Source organism: Chenopodium album, chromosome 26 (assembly GCF_948465745.1).
Source record: "Chenopodium album chromosome 26, dcCheAlbu1.1, whole genome shotgun sequence".
Classification (NCBI taxonomy): Eukaryota; Viridiplantae; Streptophyta; class Magnoliopsida; order Caryophyllales; family Amaranthaceae; genus Chenopodium; species Chenopodium album.
The window spans coordinates 2,961,090-2,984,205 of record NC_137859.1 but is presented as its reverse complement, the minus strand read 5'-3'; the positions used below and the strand labels follow the sequence as shown (position 1 = coordinate 2,984,205).

At 33.9% G+C, this 23,116-nt stretch overlaps 6 protein-coding genes across 7 annotated transcripts in view; 1 reads left to right on the top strand and 5 right to left on the bottom strand.

Annotated features, from left to right (window-relative positions):
- The window catches only part of LOC145618304 (uncharacterized), a 79,604-nt gene extending 62,321 nt beyond the window's left edge, over positions 1–17,283 (bottom strand). For both annotated transcript variants that reach the window (XM_081673080.1, XM_081673079.1), the window contains exon 1: positions 17,273–17,283. The gene's annotated coding sequence lies outside the window, so the exon portion shown is untranslated. The remainder of the gene's footprint in view (positions 1–17,272) is intronic.
- LOC145616165 (copper transporter 6-like) lies at positions 1,247–1,624 on the top strand. Its single transcript, XM_081670861.1, has one exon. It carries the CDS (start codon positions 1,247–1,249, stop codon positions 1,622–1,624), a length of 378 nt encoding a protein of 125 aa, XP_081526987.1.
- LOC145616163 (subtilisin-like protease SBT4.3) lies at positions 2,099–5,285 on the bottom strand. Its single transcript, XM_081670858.1, has 9 exons — positions 5,209–5,285; positions 4,862–4,953; positions 4,509–4,761; positions 3,767–4,253; positions 3,588–3,679; positions 3,276–3,491; positions 3,073–3,184; positions 2,766–2,979; positions 2,099–2,658 (listed from the first exon to the last, which is right to left on the bottom strand). Exons 1-9 carry the CDS (start codon positions 5,283–5,285, stop codon positions 2,099–2,101), a joined length of 2,103 nt encoding a protein of 700 aa, XP_081526984.1.
- LOC145616589 (subtilisin-like protease SBT4.3) lies at positions 6,404–10,090 on the bottom strand. Its single transcript, XM_081671341.1, has 9 exons — positions 10,005–10,090; positions 9,696–9,772; positions 9,360–9,609; positions 8,400–8,883; positions 8,195–8,289; positions 7,872–8,093; positions 7,681–7,792; positions 7,368–7,581; positions 6,404–7,258 (listed from the first exon to the last, which is right to left on the bottom strand). Exons 1-9 carry the CDS (start codon positions 10,079–10,081, stop codon positions 6,732–6,734), a joined length of 2,058 nt encoding a protein of 685 aa, XP_081527467.1. The 5' UTR covers positions 10,082–10,090; the 3' UTR covers positions 6,404–6,731.
- LOC145616162 (subtilisin-like protease SBT4.3) lies at positions 12,064–16,096 on the bottom strand. Its single transcript, XM_081670857.1, has 9 exons — positions 16,020–16,096; positions 14,929–15,020; positions 14,599–14,854; positions 13,870–14,356; positions 13,645–13,736; positions 13,326–13,544; positions 13,039–13,150; positions 12,734–12,947; positions 12,064–12,617 (listed from the first exon to the last, which is right to left on the bottom strand). The coding sequence occupies exons 1-9, from the start codon at positions 16,094–16,096 to the stop codon at positions 12,064–12,066; spliced, it is 2,103 nt and encodes a 700-aa protein (XP_081526983.1).
- Positions 17,284–17,811: 528 nt separating the features above from the next.
- Positions 17,812–21,553, bottom strand: LOC145616161 (subtilisin-like protease SBT4.6). The gene is made up of 9 exons (XM_081670856.1): positions 21,347–21,553; positions 20,665–20,756; positions 20,306–20,558; positions 19,663–20,146; positions 19,485–19,576; positions 19,162–19,380; positions 18,881–18,992; positions 18,573–18,795; positions 17,812–18,371 (listed from the first exon to the last, which is right to left on the bottom strand). The coding sequence occupies exons 1-9, from the start codon at positions 21,421–21,423 to the stop codon at positions 17,812–17,814; spliced, it is 2,112 nt and encodes a 703-aa protein (XP_081526982.1). The 5' UTR covers positions 21,424–21,553.
- Positions 21,554–23,116: the final 1,563 nt, after the last annotated feature.

Sequence of the window (23,116 nt, the reverse complement as noted above, 5' to 3'; positions counted from 1 at the left end):
ACCAGATACACTATCATTACCTTGTTTAACTTCATACAAAGCTTGCTGTAATGAATACAACAAAGCACCAGAAGACTGACCAAATCTCTCCTCTAAATTGACCCAAATTTCTCTAGTTGTGCTAAAATACAACACACTCCTAGCAATATCCTGCTCCAAAACTCCTAACAACCAAGATATTATCATACTGTTGCATCTTTCCCAAGCTAGATGTGTATTATCAGTCACAGCAGGTTTAATCAGACTTCCATCAACAAACGCAAGCTTATTTTTAGCTGATAAGCTAATTAACATTGAACGTTTCCAATCACCATAACTACTTCCATTAAACTTGAAATTGACTAATTTCTGGCCTGGATTATCAGAAGGATGTAGGTAAAACGGTGAGGTAGGATTTTGTGAAGGATCAATTTGTTGATCTTGTGCAGCCATTTTGAGATGAAATCAAGAAAAAAATTTAGGAGAAAAATTTCTGGATTCGTAACAAAATCCAAAAATTAGGTTTCGAACAATTATCGAGCAATCGATCAACAATAATATTGCAGATTCTAGCAATTTGATCAGGATAGTACAAATTTGAGCAAAATCGACCTGAATTTGACGCTACTAGGCAGAATCCGAACAGAATTTGTGCGAAAAACAGAGCAAACTAAGATCAAAATGAGCTGAAAATTGAGTACCTCAAATTGACAAATTATGAATCAAATGTTGAGAAATTTGACGAAGAACTCGTATCAAGATCGTTACCGGATGCTCTGATACCATGTCAAATGAATCAAACGAAACAGAACACACCAGATTTTCCAGCCTTCATTGCACTATTCGTAGATTTCGTGCTTAGGAAAAACCAGAACTAATTTTATTGAATGAACTAGAGAGAGAAGTTAAGGTTTAGAGAGAGAAAGCTCTCTTACAGAAGAAATGAGAAAAGTGTGAATGAATTGAATGAATCTAACAGAAGGCTTTAAGAGCCTATTTATTACAATCGAGAAACTTCCAACTAACCAGGTTGTTATAAAATAAATTATATGACATCAGCATCCTCTAACAAACTCAGCTGACGTGGACTTCATTAATCCTCTTCAGTATCTTCAATATGGAGTAGATGATTAAGTCTACATACCCCATCATTATCGCCGTTGTCATCATCATCATCACCAATATCCAATAACCATCCAAGAATTGAAAGGCCATATATAACAACAAGAGCATGCATGAACACAATGGGATGCATGAACATAATAAGATGCATGATCATAACAACATGATGATGCACATGACCTTCTATTGGGGTAAAGATGGGGAGATCTTGTTCTCAGGGTGGCCAGGATCCAACACCGGCATGTACGTATTAGCTTTGGTTATCATCTTCCTCCTAGCCATCCTCGTCGAGTGGCTAGCCGGAACCACCCTGGCGAAACCGGGTGACAAAGATGTTACATTGGACCAACTCTTACGAACCCTAGTACATGCCCTACGTATGGGGCTCGCATACCTTTTAATGTTAGCTGTTATGTCTTTCAATGTTGGTGTTTTTATTGTAGTAATTGTGGGCCATGCACTTGGGTACATGCTTTTTGGGCCTAGTCAAGAGGGTTCCGAAGACCTAGAACTGTTTCATTAATTGATCTCATTAAATTTTGATATGTGAGTGATTGTAGAAAATAAATTCTTTATGTAAATTTCATTCTATTGTATTTGTTTTCTACTTGTAGCTTAATTATGTAAATATCTAGTGTTTTCGAGGATTCTTAGCCTTCCGGCTTCGGTCTAGGGTGTGTTGTGGTTTAATTTATTTATTTGATAACGTCACACATGAATTAAATTTGTATTTATATATGTATGCGATGGTGAACCTAATCATGGATTGTGGAAAGTGACTCCAGTTATGTACAATATATGTATATGTACATAACTATACATATTGAAGATTAAATCAAACTTGTGCATTGGCATTCGGGATATGTGCTAGTCGAATAAACAAATTGCTGTTAGGATTAGGGAGAGTAAAGAGAAAGGAAAGTATATACTTTGATTATATTCAACTTCAACCTACATTATCCTTTTTATTGGAAATATATACTTTATAGTACACTAATTAATCAACTCCATGGTAAAAAGTAGAGTACACAACAAGAGGACTCCTAACATTATGTTGTCCATCAGACCAAACCAATGATGCTGAAATAATGGAGGAGTTTTTCGTTAATGCTTTGCCAACAACACTCACTTCATACGACTTCTTTTCATTCAATGATCTAAACGAAAGAGAAGTAGGATTCACCGTGACCTTAATTTCCTTAGGCGTTCCGACTTTAACGGTGTATGTGGAATTAGCAACTCCTACATTGGTGACTGTTCTACTGAACTTGATATTGATTGGTATATCAGTTTCAACCATGACAGACAAGGAAGGATAGTTAACATCCTTTGCTAATAACGAAGTTTCGTTACTCTCTTTCGGGCAAGAGAATTTCCTGTTACCTGTGATTAGTGCAATTTGGTCTTTATCATAGCCCAACTTACAGAAAAATGTAAGATATTCATCTTGTTCTGTTTCATAAACAAGTCCGGGATTTGCAGCTTTTACAGGATCAAGATGCCCTGATCCATAGGCAAATTCGGCGTCTTTGTTCTTAGATGGACTAATAGGTTGTGCTGCAAGTATAAGAAGAACATTATATTAGTGAATTTGTTTTAATTGATTTCTTAAAAGTGAAATTGACTAAGAAAAAAATTTGTATGTTACTGAAAATTGTAATTACCTGTAGTCATCAAAGCAGATTTAATCGCGGAAGGAGACCAATCTGGATGGAGAGATTTTACATAAACAGATGCACCCGCGACATGAGGACAAGACATGGATGTACCAGATAAAACCGTATAATTTACAGATCTATTATCTCCTGGAATTCCAGTTAGAGAAGCCAAAGGTGAAAATGCAGCTATAATTTCGACTCCTGGTGCTGTGATGTCAGGCTGCAACAATGTAGTAGGTGCAAAGCTCTTAGAAGAATTAGAGGGGAGAAAAAGCAGGGGATAAATGCAGAGTTAGTTGTGCTTCAAGTTTACCTTAAGGATATCCGATGCAGCAAGATTAGGCCCTCGAGAAGAGAACCCGATGACATAAGGAGAAGAAGTGTCATTGAAGGAGAAACTCTTGAGGATGTTTGCCTTAGGATTTCTACATAGATATAATAATTTGATCACATAAGTATTGTATATCACTTAATTTATATGCATAACATGAATGAATAATGAATGAATTATCATACTTTGTGGAATTAAGGTAGGATTTTATTGCTTGAAATTCACTGCTTTCGAACTCAATTGCAGGCAAAGGATAAATCTGAGAAAAATCGATGTTTATGCGTGACAATACCCCAAGCGCACCAACTTTGTAAGCTTCAATGATTCCACTTCCATCTGAAATATCGCAAACTACAATCTTTCCTTTTACCGAATCATCTAGACAACCTTGACCACAATACCTGCATCGTCGAATTTGATTATACAATAAGATCATACAGTACAATATATGTTCAAATAAAGTCAAAGAAACCAAGCAAGGAATTAAAGATTATTACTGTATGGATTCCTTTATACATTGACTTGGACCTACGCCATACACTAAAGGGAGCAAACCTTTCTTCGATTTGAAAGAATTGACAGAGTAACCCTGCATTTTCAAACAACACATGTAAGTATCACACGTTAATATATTGATGATAGCAGGAAAAATTACTTTTATGATGAGAATACTTACAAGTATTGTTTTTCCATTTCCTAGGACAACTTTATCAAGAATCCGGCGATCAGTAGTGCTAGCTGCAACACTGAATAACCAAGGTGCAACACTTGATACACTAAAACTTCTGTTACCACTATTTCCAGCAGAGTGCACAGTTAGTATACCTTTCTGTATCGCGTGGTAAGAACCTATCGCGATACTATCTAAATCTAATTCACTTGGATTGGATGATCCTAAGGATAATGTAATCAAGTCTACACCATCAGCAATTGCTTCATCAAATGCAGTAAGGACATCAGAATCCTGACACCCTTCACGTCCACAAACTTTGTATACGGCGATTCTAGCTGAAGGTACTGCACCTCTTGCAATTCCTTCTGCCAAACCATAAAAATTGACATGATTTACGTGTCTCCCGGCTGCTGTCGAAGCAGTGTGGCTTCCATGACCAATTTCATCCCTCGCTGAGTCGAAGGATGTAGTCCTAGCTCCAATTACTTTACTGCAAGATGAAATTGAACACATCATATGATTATAGTGAGCACAAATGTTTTTGACTAGTAATTGTACAAGTTTTCTAATTAACATTCCTCCATTAAAAAACGTGTGGTAATTTTGATCAAGACTAGTAAATACATATATTTGATATATCATATATGCAGCAGCCCAAATAAATGCAAGTTTGTATAAACGTGTCCATTACACTATAGCTTGACAATTTGTATACTAATAGATATATGTAAACAAGGATATATACTTGTTGCAAGTGAAATTTTTTCCGCCCTTACAAGCGCCTTTCCATTTCTTAGGGGGAGGTCCGATACCATCATCGCTAAAACTCGGTGATTCAGGCCAGATTCCGGTGTCAATGGAACCGAGTATCAAGTCACTCTCGCTAGTCAAATTTCTCGGAACCACATCTCCCTCGGTTAATTCCAAGAAATCCCATGACCTTGTTGTTTGAAGGTTAAGTGTTTTACTAGGAAACACAGAGACCACTTCCTTCAAATCTACCAAGAAAAAAAATAAAAATCAATCAATTTACAAACAATATACGGATCATAAATAACAAATTTTAATTGCAATAATTTTGATGACATTATTTCTTACTATTGAGATTTTTACTCTCTTTCTCAGTAAGCCTTGCTGCGAAACCATTGAAACTCCTCTTGTAACTTCTTACTAAGGATTCTTCTGCCGTACTTTGAAATGTAGAGTTCAAATAAATTTTTTTAAAAAAGGCATATCATTATGTAAACTAGTACGGAGTATTTTATATGGCATAAGAAAAAAATACGATACTTCATAATTTCGTATAGCATGAGACATAAACAATTGAAAAATTACAAACAAAAAAATCAATTTTTAATATAAAAATACTTACAAATCACAAAAGATAATTATGTCTATGATAATAAGCTCTAAAACAAAAACGTTACATAGTTATAGCTACTGACCTGCCCTCTAAAACTTGCTGGAGAATATTAATGTGATACTCGGACGTAACAGCGTATTCCTCCGAAATCGAACCCATATATACAATATAAACCTGCACAATAAAATTATATTGATGAAATCATCATCATCAACAACAACAACAACAATAACAACGAAGACAAAAATGTCGTAACTTGCCTTTCGATCATCATTAGCCTTAAGAGACAATGTTGCCGCAACAAAAAGGCCAAGTACAAAGGTGAAAAACTGAATTTGAGAATACATAAATTTAACCATTTTTTTATTTGTGAATTATTTATTTTGATGATATGACTAATCCTCATTTTTATAGCTGCTAAAAGAAAAAAATCAATTAAGTTTTTAGATATGTAATGCAATAAAAGCAACAAATTATGGAAATAAATCGTTTTTGATTTGGTTGTTTCTAATAGTCAATGGAAAAAGTACATTGTATGGTCTAAATATCTGACTTGATTACTTCCAAATAAATATAGTGATTTGTTGCTTTTTTTTACAATATTGTTTATTATTTGGTGACTGATTGACATATACGGAGTATAAATGAATTGAGAGGCTTAATTAGGACTACATGCGAAAGTAATTGTACAATTTCAATAATATAAGCTAAATGGCAAGCTATATTATTCTAAATTTCTGATAGCCACATAGTTTTTTTTTCTAATAATCAAGAATTGATACATATAGCCGTACAAGAGTACTCATAGGACATGCAGCAAATGACTTAGGGCCTGTTCACATTTACTGAACTAAGCTGAACTGATTGAAGCTGAACTGAACTGAACTGATTGGAACTGAACTGAGCTGAAATGAATATTTTATGAGAGAGGGAAATTCAGAGCTGAACTGAACTGAATTGAACTGATTGGAGCTAAACTGAACTGAAGTGAACTGATTGGAGCTGAACTAAAATTAGGTAAATATGAACAGGCCCTTAGAGTCATATTTGAAAATCTTAAATTACATAAATACTACCTCAATTCATGAAAGTTCTTTTCACCGGTCATTCGGTCAATACATAAGTCTGTCTTTTTTTTTTTCTTTTTTTTTTTTTTTCGGGAACAAGGTAAGTACTAAATTTGATTAATTCAAGTAGTCAATGCAAGAACCACTAGAGCCAAAGTGCTTTGGGGAAATTAGTCAAATTACCGATACACATTTCGGAGTTACTCCCGCTATCCCACCTAGCCACTAGGTTGAACTACCATACTACATACTGGTTTCACATAAGAAAGCCAGGGGATATTAGTGCAACTATTTGGTTGCAATATTTATTCATGCATAAGTTTGACCATTAATATAACCACATATTCGTATATGTTATGTTAAAAAAAAAAAGTAAAAAAAAAATAAAAATTTTAGTCTAAATGCTAGAATGGGGCATAATCTGTTCAGCTCTTATTAAAATGGGACAAACACTTACAATCATAGGGAGTACATGTTCTATATTCTCGATATATCATTGAGTCGCTCTATAGGTCAATGTAGGAGATATGAAGAATGACTATATACTATATAATACAACAGGACTCCTAACGATATGATTTCCATCAGACCAAACCAGTGATGCAGAAATATGAGAGCCACTTGATAATCCCTTACCAACTACAGTCACATCGAAGGACTTCTTTTCATTCAATGATGTGAATGAAAGAGAGCTCGGATTCACTGTGACCTTTATTTTCTCTGCTGATTCGACTTTTGCTGTGTAAGTGGTATTAGCAACTCCAACATTAGTAACTGTTCTATAGAACTTGACATCAAAAGGTTTATCAGCATCAACCGCGGCAGAAATGGTAGGATAGTTAACATCCTTTGGTGACAATATCTTTTTCGGGCAGGAGAAACTCTTCTTGCCCGATATTGGAGTAATCTCATCTTGGGTGTAACCTAACTTGCAGAGAAATTGAATATAATCATCTTCAGTTGCTTCATAAACAAGTCCGGGGTTTGTAGCTGCCACAGGATTAAGATGCCCTGATCCATAAGCAAATTCAGCATCTGGGTTCTTCAGAGTACTCAGAGGACGCGCTGCAAAGGAAAGAAGAAGATTATGTCTTGTAAATATGAAGTATATGATACAGAGAAGAAGATAGAGAAGACTTAAGGCGTAACAAAGCCTTGATATGCTTATAGATACCTGTAGTCATCAAAGCAGATTTAATAGCTGAAGGAGACCAATCAGGATGAATTGATTTCACATACACAGCTGCACCCGCTACATGAGGACATGACATGGATGTTCCAGATAATATTGAATAATTAACTGATCTTGTATCATTATAAGTACGACTTAATTTACCATCAGGTGAAAACGCAGCCAGAACTTCTACTCCTGGTGCTGTGATATCAGGCTGCAGCATAGTGTGACTAACATATTAAAGAAAAAAAATAATGAAAAGGATAAAAAGAGACTTGTAGGAAAAAGTCAAAGAAGAATGAATGATGATAACCTTGAGGATATCCGATGCAATTTGATTAGGCCCTCGAGAAGAAAATGAAACAACAACAGGAGCAGAAGTGTCATTGAAGGATTCACTCTTTAGGATGTTTGCCTTTGGAGCTCTGCCAAAAATCTATGTACGTGAGTGCCATCTTGACTATATTATTGTATACTATCTGAAAAAGAATTTTTATATCATACTTTGTGGAATTAAGGTAGGATATTAGTGCTTCAAAATCAGGGGTATTTAGCTCGACTGCAGCCATAGGTAAAATCCGAGAGTCATCTTCAACAAAAGATCGTGCCAATACCCCAAGGGCACCAGCTCTCAAACCTTCACCAATTCCTGATCCATCTGTACTGTCACAAACTACTATCTTCCCCTTCACTAACTTTTCATCTAGGCAGGTAAATGTACATACCCTGCACGAAAGAAGAGTAATGATAATTTAAGACAAATTATAGTCCTTATACTGATGTGCAGAACTTCAAAAGTAGTAATCGAAGTAAGCAAAGAAAATTACTCAGCCACAAGCTCCTCACACGAACTTGACGCCTGTTTCCCATATACCAAAGGGAACATGTCTCCCTTCAGTGTGAAGGAGTTGATAGAATTACCCTACATTTCAGCCATTCCAAAAGTATTATTACATGTGTTTGTTAGAAATTTGAATTGGTAAAAGCTTCAAAATTTATCTGCTATGATAAATAAATAAAAAAAACACTTACAATTAAAGTTTTTCCATTTCCAAGGACAACTTTATCACGGATTCGGCGATCCATATCGCTAGCTGCAACACTGAATAACCAGGGTGCAACACTAGCTACAGTACCACTCGCATTTCCCGCATTCCCAGCAGACTGCACTGTCAATATTCCCTTCTGCATCGCGTGAAAAGCACCTATTGCAATACTGTCTGAAAATATATCAGTTGCATGTGATCCTCCAATGGAAATTGTAATTACGTCAACCCCATCAGCAATGGCTTCATCAAAAGCAGTAAGGATATCTGCTTCCGAACATGTCAAGTACTCACAAACTTTGTATGCAGCTATCCTAGCAGATGGTACTGCTCCTCTAGCAGCCCCTTCTGCTAGTCCATAAAAACTTGCATGATCTACGATCCTACCAGCTGCTGTTGAGGCAGTATGGCTTCCATGACCAACTTTATCCCTTGCAGAATCAAAAATAGTCCTAGCTCCAATAAGCTTGCTGCAAGATTGAATTTTTTTATAATATGAAAGAGGCTCATCAATCATCATTATAGGTTTGCAAGAACGAATATTTCAAAGCATATCGATTTTTGAGCAAAGTCAAGTGCTTATTATAGACTAATTAAGATTTAAGACAAGTAGAATAAATAATGTAATATCTAAACAGGATTAGTGCTTATCATAGAATAATTAAGACTAGTAGAAACCCAAGGCACTCACAAAAGCAAAACATAGCAAGTTAGCATAGAGAGGCCCTAATAATCTCTAACTTCAAAAATTAGTTTTTAGTGATAATTCTGATAAAACGTATTGATTGATAAAATGCAGTCTCAATATGTGAAAATCTTATTTTAATCAAGGCCTTAATCAAATTAAAAGAGATAGCCACATAGATGTCAGTATATTTACCTAACAATTGCATGCAAACTAAGACTGAAAATGAAGAGAGGAAAAATGATAGATAAGATTATTTACTTGTTACAAGTGAAATTTTTTCCGCCCTTACAAACACCTTTCCATTTCTTCGGTGGAGGGCCGAAGCCATCATCATTAAAACTTGGTGATTCAGGCCATATCCCGGTGTCAATGACACCAAGTATCAGATTACTCTCAGAACGTGGACTTTTAGGCACCACTGTCTCAGGGAATCCCAAGAAATCCCAAGACCTCGTTGTTTGAAGTTTAAGTGTTCTACTAGGAAACACAGATATCACTTCCTTTGTTCCTGTACAAGAAGACAATTCATTACCTTTACAGATCCTAAATAATTCATTCCATGTCAATCATAATGTTTACATCTTGAATACTCACCCCTGAGTTTTTCACTTTCTTTCTCAGTCAGCCACGCTGCAAAACCATTGAAACTCTTCCGGTAACTTCGAACCAAACTCTTTCGCCGTACTTTGGAACATAATCAAAGTCAAAATATGAAAGAAATAAAATAAGTTTTTCACCATTAAATTAGCTAATGTAAATATTATACAATGAAGCTAGTGTGGCCCGGACATGATAATGTGACCATGTTGGGGGCTACCTGGACCAAATAGTGCAAATATGTGATGCTAAGGTCTAAGTTAATAACTTAATATGTGACACAACCATAGGCTAATAGACACTCACCTGTCCTCTAAAACTTGTTTGAGGATACCAAGGTGGTACTCAGATGTAATAGAGTATTCCTCTGAAGTAGAGCCCATGTATATAATATAAACCTACACCAAAAAAAACTCGCTTTTTATAAAATAGCCTTGAGTGTACAATAGCATGATATATTTAACAAGACATAGCTAGATAGTTTAGTAGAAAATACAGAGCCATAACTTGCCTTTCGATCACCATTATCAATTTGAGATGATCTACCCAAGACAAACAGGCCGAGTACAAGGACGAATAAGAGAAGTGGGGAATCCATGAATTTGGCCATTGAGAATTGTGAATGATTGTAATTTGGTAATCATGATTCTCATACTTATAAAGAGTAGAAGAAATAAAGTAATTTTTAAATCCAATGATGCAAAGAAGGAAATACATTAAGGATTTGATTGTTTGCTTTTTTTGGCACCAGATATTCAGCAGTAAATATATTGACTTGATTTATTTCATAATTATTTGATTCTTTGTTCATATTCTTGATTTATTATCAAGATTGAGCAGGTTCATTGTATAGGATGAAGTAAATGCAATATATATGGGAATATTTGAAGATCAAAACAAAAAGTTTCTTATTAAGAAATTGAAAATGGATTATGTATTGCTAGCCCCAAATATTTTTCCTGCATTACAATTATTTTTCCTCTCATGTCTAATATTTTACTGTGCAATTTATTTTTAGAAATGGTTGTACAAAAGTTGTGCTCGAATTGAGTTGATCCAAAATTTGTGGTTTGGAGTTCAATTGATCTTATGTAAACTATGCAATGTATTAATTTGATAATCGTCATTATAAAATAAAATTAGCTCCAACAAATTCCATCAATCATAAGTTCATAACTCACATATAGTCCAATTATAATCAGCTCAAATCCAATGGAACAACTCTCAAAACAATCAAAATCATCAAAACTCAGACCCTTATATTTAATTATCCCACATCCTCTCCACCCCACCCCACCATGAAAATCCATCCAAAGACACAATCATTCAATATATCATTCATATTTCAAAACACAACTAAAAAAACTCACAAAATTCAAAACACCCACCAAAAATAATACACATTTTGACAAATTATGAAAAGCAGAAAAAGGGGTAAAAAATCAACTGAAAAAAAAAAAAAAAAAGATTACCGATCTTGAGAAGAGGGGCGTCAAGCTGCAAAAGGCTAGGTTGTTGCAAATTTAATAGCTTGCTGATTATACCGTCCAATACAACCGGTTCCATTGATCTTTCTCTCTATTACCCGTTTCGAAACGTTTCACAAAATACCCACCAAACAAAACACCCTTAAAATCAAAACTCTAGGTTTCCCAGAAAAAGATAGGGAAATGGGCGTTATTTTTAATGCAAATTGCTAAAGTTCTAATTGTCTTCTTGAAGGTAATTTAACAAATCATTAGATCAATTATAATGTGGGTTGAAGTTCTCTTTCTAAATAAATTAATTTTTTGAGTTTTTTCTCTCTAGTAGCAGAGGAATTGAAGGGGAAAAGGAAAGACGAAGGAGAAGAATTGGACTTTGGAAGACATTAGACATTTGCTGATTGTTTTACTCTTCTTGTTACTGAAGTTATGTATCATTGTAAGTATTTTTTTTTGTGGAGTTGTCACACGGCTCACACCAATATACCATCATTGTATGGATTTGTATCCAATTCACACGGCTAATATTAGCAAGATGGGATACGGGTGTGACCTCTAAGTATGTACGTTTGAGTTCCTTCCCCAAAGCATTCTAACGTTAGTGGATATAGACATTTCCTAATATGTGCTCTGTTTGCCTCAAAATTCATATTACACATATTTTTTAAAAAAATCCAATCTATAAGTATTTGATTTGATTTTTTTTTTTATCCAATAGACATTTTCTTTTGGTAAAATTATTATTGAGTAATAATTAATCAATTTAGTAGCATCCATGCCTGCATTAATGCAAAAATTAACTTGAGACCAAAAAAAAAAAAAAAAAACTAATTTAATTCGACTTGTATTATCATTTGTATGTGTAAGGAATAAACACAAATCTACAAATCCTTATAAATAGAGTATACAACAATAGGGCTCCTAACACCATGTTGTCCATCATACCAAACCAATGATGCTGAAATAGTGGAGTTTGAGCTTCTTGATAATCCTTTGCCAACAACAGTCACGTTGAACGACTTCTTTTCATTCAGTGATGTAAATGAAAGAGTAATAGGATTAACCGTGACCTTAATTTCCTTGGGTGATTCGACTTTAACGGTGTAGGTGGAATTAGCAACTCCAACATTGGTGACTGTTCTACTAAACTTGATTTTGAATGGTGTACCAACATCAACCATGGCAGACAAAGAAGGATAATTAACATCGTTTGGTAACGAACTTTTGTTACTCTTTTTCGGGCAAGAGAAACTCTCACTACCCGTGATTAGTGCAATTTGGCGTTTGTTGTAGCCCAACCTGCAGAAAAATGTAACATATTCATTTTGATTTGTTTCATAAACAAGTCCGGGATTCGTAGCCTTTACAGGATCAACATGCCCTGATCCATAGGCAAATTCGGCGTCTTGGTTCTTAGACGGGCTCATAGGACGTGCTGCAAGCATAACAAGTACAAGTATATTATATTAGTGAATCTGTTTTAATTTCTTAAAAGTAAAGAAATGATTTAAGAAGAAAATGGTACATAACTAGCTAGAAAATGTAATTTACCTGTTGTCATTAGAGCAGATTTAATTGCTGAAGGAGACCAATCTGGATGAAGCGATTTTACATAAACAGATGCACCCGCGACATGAGGACAAGACATGGATGTACCAGATAAAATCGAATAATTAACTGATCTCTTATCTCCACTGTAATCACTTACAGAACCCAAAGGTGAATATGCGGCTAGAATTTCGACTCCTGGTGCCGTGATATCAGGCTGCATCAAATTAAAAGGCACAAAACTCTTAGTTGAATAGGAGGATAAAAATGGAATACAACCTTATAATAATGTTTCAATTCAAGTGTACCTTAAGGATATCTGATGCAATAATATTAGGTCGTCGAGAAGAGAATTCGACAACGAAAGGAGCTGAAGTGTCATTAAAGGATTCACTCTTGTGGATATATGCCTTAGGATGTCTGTAGAGAAAGAATAATTTTGATGTAAGTATCAAAGTATGTACTAGTATATCCTATAGTAACTTGGAATACGAATGTAAAAATATATATGCAATAACATACATGCACAACATTATATGATACTACTACACTTGCATAACTATACATGATTGAATGGTACTATGAAGTGTCATACTTTGTGGAATTAACATAGGATAATACTGCTTCGAAATCACTGGGTTCTAGCTCAGTTGCAGGTAAAGGCTCAATATCAGAATATTCTGCCAAAACGCGTGCTAAAACCCCAAGCGCACCAGCTCTGAAACCTTCAGAAATTCCACCTCCTAGCGTACCATCACAAACTACAATCTTCCCTTTTACCAAATTTTCATCTAGGCAGCCTTTCTCACAAAGCCTACACCGAAAAAGATTTATAGTCCATCCTTTATTTTAGACATACTATATGGAATAAGATACGAAGTTGAAAAAAAAAACAGAGAATTATTGAAGATTACTTTGTGGATGGCTCAGAACACTTGCTTGAATTACCACCATAAACTAAAGGAAAAAAACTTCTTTTCGATGAAAAAGGGTTGATAGAATAACCCTGCATTTTCAGACAATCATTTAAAAGATATACATTACATATATATATATATAGGTGATTAAGCACAAGTATCAAACATTATTACTTATATCATGATGAAAATATATAAATTTATCATGATGAGAATACTTACAACGAGTGTTTTTCCATTTGCAAGGACAACTTTATCACGTATTCGACGATCAGTGTAGCTTGCTGCAACACTGAATAACCAGGGTGCAACACTTGATACAGTACTACTCTGGTTTCCATCATTTCCAGCAGCTTGCACGGTTAGTATACCTTTCTGCATCGCATAGAAAGAGCCTATCGCGATACTATCTGAATGAAACTCAACTGCATCAGATGGTCCTATGGAAATTGTAATCAAGTCTACCCCATCAGCAATTGCTTCGTCGAAACCACCAAGAATATCTGAATCGTGACATCTACCGTCTCCACAAACTCTGTATGCAGCGATCCTAGCAGAGGGTACTGCACCTCTTGCAATCCCTTCTGCCAAATCATAAAAACTGGCATGATCTACGTGTCTCCCGGCTGCTGTCGAGGCTGTGTGGCTTCCATGACCATTTTCATCCCTCGCTGAGTCGAAGGATATACTATTAGCTCCAATTAATTTACTACAATATGGAGAACACAAATTTTCAGTCAGTATAACTGATCGAATTAGTTTGATTATTAAATTGTACAGCTAACTCTAATTGATAAACAATATTCCTACATTACATTAAGAGTGTGGTGATATATTTTACATGACTAATAAAGTCTAGTAAAGATATTAGACATATGGAGCCTTAAAAAATAATGCAATATACAAAATATGTTAGCTTGACTAATAGTACATGTAAACAAGGATACTTACTTGTTGCAAGTGAAATTTGTTCCGCCCTTACAAGCACCTTTCCATTTCTTAGGGGGAGGTCCGATACCATCATCGCTAAAACTAGGTGATTCGGGCCAGATTCCGGTGTCAATGGAACCGAGTATCAAGTCACTCTCACTAGTCAAGTTTCTCGGAACCACGACATCATTCTCAGTTAATCCCATGAAATTCCAGGACCTAGTTGTTTTAAGTTCGAGTGTTTTGCTAACAAACACAGACACCACTTCATTCATTCCTACCAAAAAAAAAACTAAGTAATAATTCATGTATATGAAGAACATGTGTAATTTAGATGACATAATCATTTACCTTTGAGTTTCTCACTTTCTTTCTTAGTTAGCCTCGCTGCAAAACCATTAAAACTCCTCTTGTAGCTTCTAAGCAAGGATTCTTCTGCCGTACTATTTTTGGAACCCACGTATAATCATATTTCAAGTAGAAAAAACAACATTATCTAATTATATATGCTTGTATAAGCTAGCATAGTGGATTAATTAAGTAAATCCAATTAGCTAATCACAATTAAGGCCTTTTTCTAATCAACTAATTCAAAAACGAATGTTCATTATTTTATTTTATTTTTATATATATATATCAAATTCGATCAACCGAATTAATATAGTTTTATTAATCAATACTTTGATTTATATAGCATACAAAAATGATTAAAGGTGAATTTCAATAATTAAAATTCAATTTAAATTGTTAAAATTCATTTTTAAAAAATCAAGTGGAGATCACACATGACTTGACCATCCACATTAGTTTGGAGCTTAATCAATTATTTCCTCATACCGTATAGTGCATGTATACGAGTAAGTAATAAACTACGTACTTTAGTACATTAGGCATATACATAGAAGTATAGAACTAGCAATCTTGACCCAGACCCAATGACCCGACCCAAATAACCACATTCAATCGACCAAAAACATCGAGTGGATAATGACCTAAAATCTGAAATCGGCCCGACCCCACCCATACCCTACCTGAAAATTAACCTAACCCGATACCTGACTCGAGTCATACCCAAAATCCAAATTGACCCGACCTGACTTGTACCCAATCGATTATAAGATGACCCGAATTGACCCAGCCCAAATAACTCATTTACTAGGGCTACATATATGGTACCCAGTCTAGCTTGAGTTCTCAAACTTTATTTAAAGTGTGGAAACTCAAATCATTGTTCCTTATTAAAAAAGTTTGAGAACTCAAATTATTGTTCCCTATTACTTTATTTCTTTAATTTAATGCTCCCTGCTTGTATTTTAAAAAAAATAAACAAAAATTCAGAACTTTTCGAAATTAAATCTTCAACCCAAATTGTGAATAAGTTACGAATTACATACTTATGATTAGCTTTAAATCAAATGTATGTCATAGTTATAGTTTCTCACCTGCCCTCTAAAACTCGCTGCAGAATACCAATGTGATACTCGGATGTAACAACATACTCCTCAGAAATCGAACCCATGTATACAATATAAACCTACACAAAATTATATTGCATAAATCCACTTTCATCATCAACATTCAACTCAATAACAATAACGATAACAACAACAACAACGACGACGACGACAACTATGCAATAACTTGCCTTTCTATCATCATTAGCCTTAAGAGACAATGTTACCGCAACAAAGAGGCCAAGTACAAGGGTGAGCAAGTGAAGTTGAGAATACATGAGTTTGGTAGTCATTTTTATTTTGTGAAATCATTAAGTTTTAATTTGATGCTATGAGTGATCCTCATTTTTAATTTTATAGATAGAGAAGTAGGAAAAAATCAATCAACCTTTTTTTAGTATGATTTTGCAATAAATGTTAACACATCATGCATGGAAATCAATCATTTTTTATTAGTATGTTCCTAGTTGTCATTGGATAAAATGTGTTAAATGGTCTATATATTTTTTTAATTGTTTTTCTAAACTCTTTGCAAATATTTACAATTTATTTAATTAGTTTGTTACTAAGCTAATTAACATATTTTAAGTCAAATTTGTCAATGTGCAGTGTCTTTGGTAATCGGTCATCAAAATTTATAAAAAGTTCATTTAGTATGTTTCATTATGTATAAGCTAAGTCACAATACATGCTGAAAGGAGAGCGTAAATAATGCTTAAGGGCCTGTTCACATTTACTTAGGGCCTGTTCACATTTACTTAATTTCAGTTCAGTTCAGTTCAGTTCAGCTCCAATCAGTTCAGTTCAGTTCAGTTCCAATCAGTTCAGTTCAGTTCAGTTCAGCTCTTAATTTCTCTCTCACATAAAATATTTATTTCAGCTCAATTCAGTTCAATTCAGTTTAGTTCAGTTCCAATCAGTTCAGTTCAGTTCAGTTCAGCTCAATTCAGTAAATATGAACATGCCCTTAATTTCAGTTTTGTTCAGCTCCAATCAGTTTAGTTTAGTTTAGTTTAGCTCTTAATTTCCTTCTCTCATAAAATATTCATTTCAGCTCAGTTCAGTTTAGCTCCAATCGGTTCAGTTCAGTAAATGTGAATATGCCCTAACTCTAAACGAATCAACTAAAAAGAAATGGATGACGTATAATTGACTTTTTTTTTTTGAATTTGTTGCTAATAATTAGAACATTTTTTTAGGGAAATTCATTAGAACATGATTTATTGCCTAACTTGTTTAAATTAGATGATTTGTTACCAAATTGACTTGAGTGGCTTCATTAGGATCATGTCCATATGCGAATTAAATTTATAAAGTAGTGAATAAAAAAAAAAGAAATTTTATGAACTAATAAAAATAATTTAAATGTAGTAATTTTAAATTATTAAAAATAAATTATGTTGCATTAAATTTAATAAATATCAGGTGAAGAGATTGAACAAGGCCTAATAACTATTACTCGTATTCTAACTAGTGCTACGTTTATATACCATGTTGTCCATGGTATATCATATGCAACATAGGCCCAACCATACCTAGCGCTTTATATATTTGATCCATATTAGATGATCAACTCAATTAAAATTTTAACAATTGGTTAAAATCTAAGTTTGGTTTATATACTCTATCAAGTTATAAATGAATTTAGTAGCATCACTACACTGCATTAATGCAAACAATAATTTCAATTCAAGCAGAGAAGTTATCTATTTTAATTCGATTGTATTATCCTTTAATTAGTGTTTGTAATAAATACAAAACAACTACAAATGTAGAGCAACTACAGTGAAAATGTATTAGTATATACAACAATAGGACTTCTAACACTATGTTGTCCATCAGACCAAACCAATGATGCTGAAATAATGGAGCTTGAGCCTCCTGATAATCCTTTGCCTACAACAGTCACATCGAACGACTTCTTCTCATTCAATGATGTAAATGAAAGAGTACTAGGATTCACCGTGACCTTAACGTCTTTGGGCGATTCGACTTTTACGGAGTAGGTGGAATTAGCAACTCCAACATTGGTGACTGTTCTAGTAAATTTGACATTGAATGGTGTATCAACATCAACCATGGCAGAGAGGGAAGGATAGTTAACATCGTTTGGTAACGAACTTTTGTTATGAGTACTATTTTTTGGGCATGAGGAACCCTTGTTACCCGTGATCAGAGCAATTTGTTTATTGCTGAGACCCAACTTGCAGAAAAATGTTAAATATTCATCTTCAAGTGTTTCATAAACAAGTCCGGGATTCACAGCCTTTACAGGATCAAGATGCCCTGATCCATAGGCAAATTCGGCGTCTAGGTTCTTAGACGGGCTCATAGGACGTGCTGCAAACATAAGAAGATCATATTTATTAGTGAAAGTAATTAATTTTCTTAGAAGTAAGAATGACTACGTGTCTACGTCAGTATTAGTTGCAACTTTAGATTATTATTTGTGAGACATAAAGATTCCAAAGTTGCAACTAATATGATGTAAATGTAATAAGAAGAAAATTATACATTAATTACTTGAAACTTATTAATTACCTGTAGTCATCAAAGCAGATTTAATCGCGGAAGGAGACCAATCTGGATGAAGGGATTTTACATAAACAGATGCACCCGCAACATGAGGACAAGACATGGATGTACCAGATAAAATCGAAAAATTAGCTGATATTTTATTTTCACCCTTATTATCTAAATCCAATAATTCAACCAAAGGTGAAAATGCAGCTATAATTTCGACTCCTGGAGCTGTGATATCAGGCTGCAACAAAACAATAGGCGCAAAACTCTTAGAAGAATTATTGGAAGGGGGAAAAGGGGAATGCAAAGTTGTGCTTCAATTTTACCTTAAGGATATCTGATGCAATATTATTAGGTCCTCGAGAAGAGAATTCGATGACATAAGGAGCAGAAGTGTCATTAATGGAGAAACTCTTGAGGAACTTTGCCTTAGGGTTTCTACAAAGAAAGATTAATTTGACATGAATATGGTATCCTTGAGTCACTTAATATACAAATGTAACACTATATATGGCTCAATATATGCATAACATTAAATGACACTTATATACAAAGTAATATATAGTTATACATGAATGAATAATGGAGTTGAGTGAGTATATCATACTTTGTCGAATTCAGGTAGGATAATAGTTCTTCAAATTCATCAGGTTCCATCCTAATGGCAGGCAAAGGATACACTCGAGCAAATTCAATAGAAACGCGTGACAATACCCCAAGTGCACTGGCTCTAAGACCTTCATCAATTACATAACCTTCAGCGGAATCACAAACTACAATCTTTCCTTTTACAAATTCCTCATCTAGACAGCCTGAATGACATTTCCTGCGTTGAGAAACATTATATAATCCTTAATTTTAGCCATATTATATCAATAAATTACAATAATGTTCAAAATTAGATAACAAATTCAATGAATCGAAGATTACTTTATGGATTCCTTGTAACACTGACTTGAACCTCCACCAAAAACTAAAGGGAACAAGCCTTTCTTTGACTCGAAAGGGTTGATAGAATAGCCCTACAATTTAGAACAAACACAATAAGTATCACACGTTGATATCTTGGTGATTGAACAAAAATTACATTTATGATGAGAATACTTACAACTAGTGTTTTTCCATTTCCAAGTACAACTTTATCACGTATCCGACGATCAATGGATCCTGCTGCAACACTGAATAACCAGGGTGCAACACTTGATACAGTACGACTCATGTTTCCGTTGTTACCAGCAGAGTTCACAGTTAGTATACCTTTCCGTGCCGCGTGGTAAGCACCTATCGCTATACTATCTTCATACAATGAAATAGCACTTTGTGATCCTATGGAAATTGTAATCAAGTCTACTCCATCAGCAATCGCTTCATCAAAAGCCGTAAGAATATCTGATTCCTGACAGCTCTCGCCGTCACAAACTTTGTATACGGCGATCCTAGCAGAGGGTACTGCACCTCTAGCAATTCCTTCTGCCAAACCATAAAAACTGGCATGATCTACGTGTCTCCCGGCTGCTGTTGAGGCTGTGTGGCTTCCATGACCGTTTTCATCCCTTGCAGATTCAAAGGTAGTACTAGCTCCGATTACTTTGCTGCAAGATGGAATTGAAAATTTTTTATTAAGTCAATCAGATAATTTTTTTTACGGGAATGAGTAAACAATTATAAAACTACTACAAGCGTATGAGTATATGTTAATTACGCTATATAGCAAGACGATTTGTGCGATTTGTATAAACAAGGATACTTACTTGTTGCACTTGAAATTATTTCCGCCCTTACAAGCACCTTTCCATTTCTTAGGGGGAGGTCCGAAACCATCATCGCTAAAACTTGGAGATTCAGGCCAGACTCCGGTGTCAAAGGCACCAAGTATCACGTTACTCTCAGTAGTCAAGTTTCTTGGAACCACATCACTTTCAACTAAACCCAAGAAATCCCATGACCTCGTTGTTTGAAGTTTGAGAGTTTTACTAGGAAACACGGACACTACTTCCTTCATACCTAGCCAAAAAAAAAAAAAAAATCAAACAATTTATCACAATCGATCAATATATGGATCATAAATTTAAGAAAGAATTTGTAATTTTGATGACACTATATTTCTTACTATTGAGATTTTTACTCTCTTTCTCTGTTAGTCTCGCTGCGAAACCATTGAAACTCCTGTTGTAACTTCTTACCAAGGACTCTTCTGCCGTACTTTCGAACATATAGTTCAAAGTAAAAAAGACAAGGCATGTCATTATACATGTAAGCTTGAAATTTATATGGTAGTCATCTTTAAAGTGGCTACCATTATACTATTTTTTTTTTTGGTTGATTTTGATTTATTTTTATGTCAAAATTAATTATAATGTTTTTTATAATTTAATTTTTTTTAATTTTCATATTTAATTTATGAACTATATTTTAATTTCAGTAATAATAAAAACTGAATTTTGTAAATTAACTTAGGATAATTTTTTTTCATAATTAATAAATGAATTTTATTAATTGAATAAATAATTTGTAATTAGTTTTAACATTAAAAAAATAAATCAAATCAACCAATACAAAATTAGTATAACAACAGTCGTTTTTAAGATTACTGTAGAATCATCTAAAATTTTATAAGGATAAATCCATAGTTTGTATAGCATGAGAAAATATCAATTATTTAGATAAACAAAAACTTAAAGTCAATTTTAAATATATTAAAAAAAAAAAAAAAAGGCATGAATCCAAAAAAATGTTGTCTATAATTAGCTCTATAAAAAAATGGAATACGTTACATAATTATGGATACTCACCTGCCCTCTAAAACTTGCTGGAGAATATCAATGTGATACTCGGACGTAACAACGTGTTCCTCAGAAATCGAACCCATGTACACAATATAAACCTGCACAATGAAATTAAACCGATGAAATCATAATCATCATCAACACAACAACAACAACAACAAACACAACAATGTCGTAACTTGCCTTTCGATCATCATTAGCCTTAAGAGACAATGTTCCCGCAGCAAAAAGGCCAAGTACAAGGGTGAACAACTGAATTTGAGAATACATGAAGTTGGCCATTTTTTTTAATTATTTGTGAATTATTATAAGTTTTGATGATATGAGATGGTTGGTCCTCATTTTTATAGATTCTAAAAGACCGAAAAGGTAAAAATCAAGTAACTATTTTTTTTAACATGATACTAAAGGATATAATGCAATTATAGATTTATAGGTATCATTATGGAAATAAATAAATTATTTTAATTGTAATATAATGAATAGAGTAAACTGTATGGTCTAAATAATTATTTGACTTGATTTACTTCCAAATTTAGTGATTCGTTGTATATTTTAACAAATTTGTTTATTATTGGGTGACTTAGGGTAGGTGCATTGATGTATTCTTTTCATTTAATAAGACTTGAACTTATTATCTAAACTAAATTGAACTTATTAACGCCTTAGCGGGCTACATATTTTGGAAAGTGGAGGGAAGGTAAGGGATCTCATCCCCCAAGTTGTCACTAATGGAGATTGAATCTCCAACTTCATGGCTGGAAGATACTCTTCTTTCCAATAAATCAAGCTTAACTAGGTTATGAAGTATTTGAAAATCTAAAGTTTTTTTTTATTACGAACGCATATACTTCATATTAATTACACTAGTAAATACATGTTTTGTCGGTTCGGTTTGGAAAATAAATTTTTTTAAAAAAAATTGGTTTGTGGTTTGATTTAGTTTTGGGTTTTGAAAAACCGATGCCAAATTGAAATCTTAGCTCATATCTAATTATAATCCAATCTTGATTTTCTGCCCTACTTATGCCCTGGCCAAAAAACAAAACCTAATGTATTGTTCTTTAATTTTACAAGGTTTTGAAAAATTAACACCAAAAAAAGTTACAAATTAAATCAAAGCCCAAAATACTAGGGCCAATAATTGCGGTTTGATTTGATTTTTTTTTTCTTTTAAAAAAAAAACCTGAATTAAAAATAATGTGATTTAGTCTGGACCGAATAGTAATATAGTGCAGTCTAGTTTGAAAAATCTCAAATCGAATTATTATGGTTTAGTTTCGGTTTGAGCTATAAATCACACTGTTAAGTGTCAACCAAACATTCACCCCTAATGTAATATTGTTTATCTTTCCTCTCATGGTCTATAACTCCGTATACAGAGGGAGTATTTTTTTTATTCTAATAGTTATATTTACAAATGAATTGAGGATATAACTTAAGAGTTTAAGTGATAACGATGTGAATAAGCATCAGCAATAGATGACACAAATGACTTCCCGTTTAAAAAAAATATGACACGCATGACATAAACGACATATAAATACGCTTAGAGTTTTATGTTTTCGTTCCTAATTCACGTAATAATAAATTTTCATGTTGTCAATCAAATTTCTTAATTTCAATCACTTATTGAGTGTATTTTGCATTAATCGAGCATATTGAATGAGAACATGCCATTGGTCAGGAATTTTAATTTTAATAGTTAATTCGATGGTTGAAGCCTCGATTTATATAAATCGATCAAGTTATAAGCTAATTTAGTAGCATCAATGC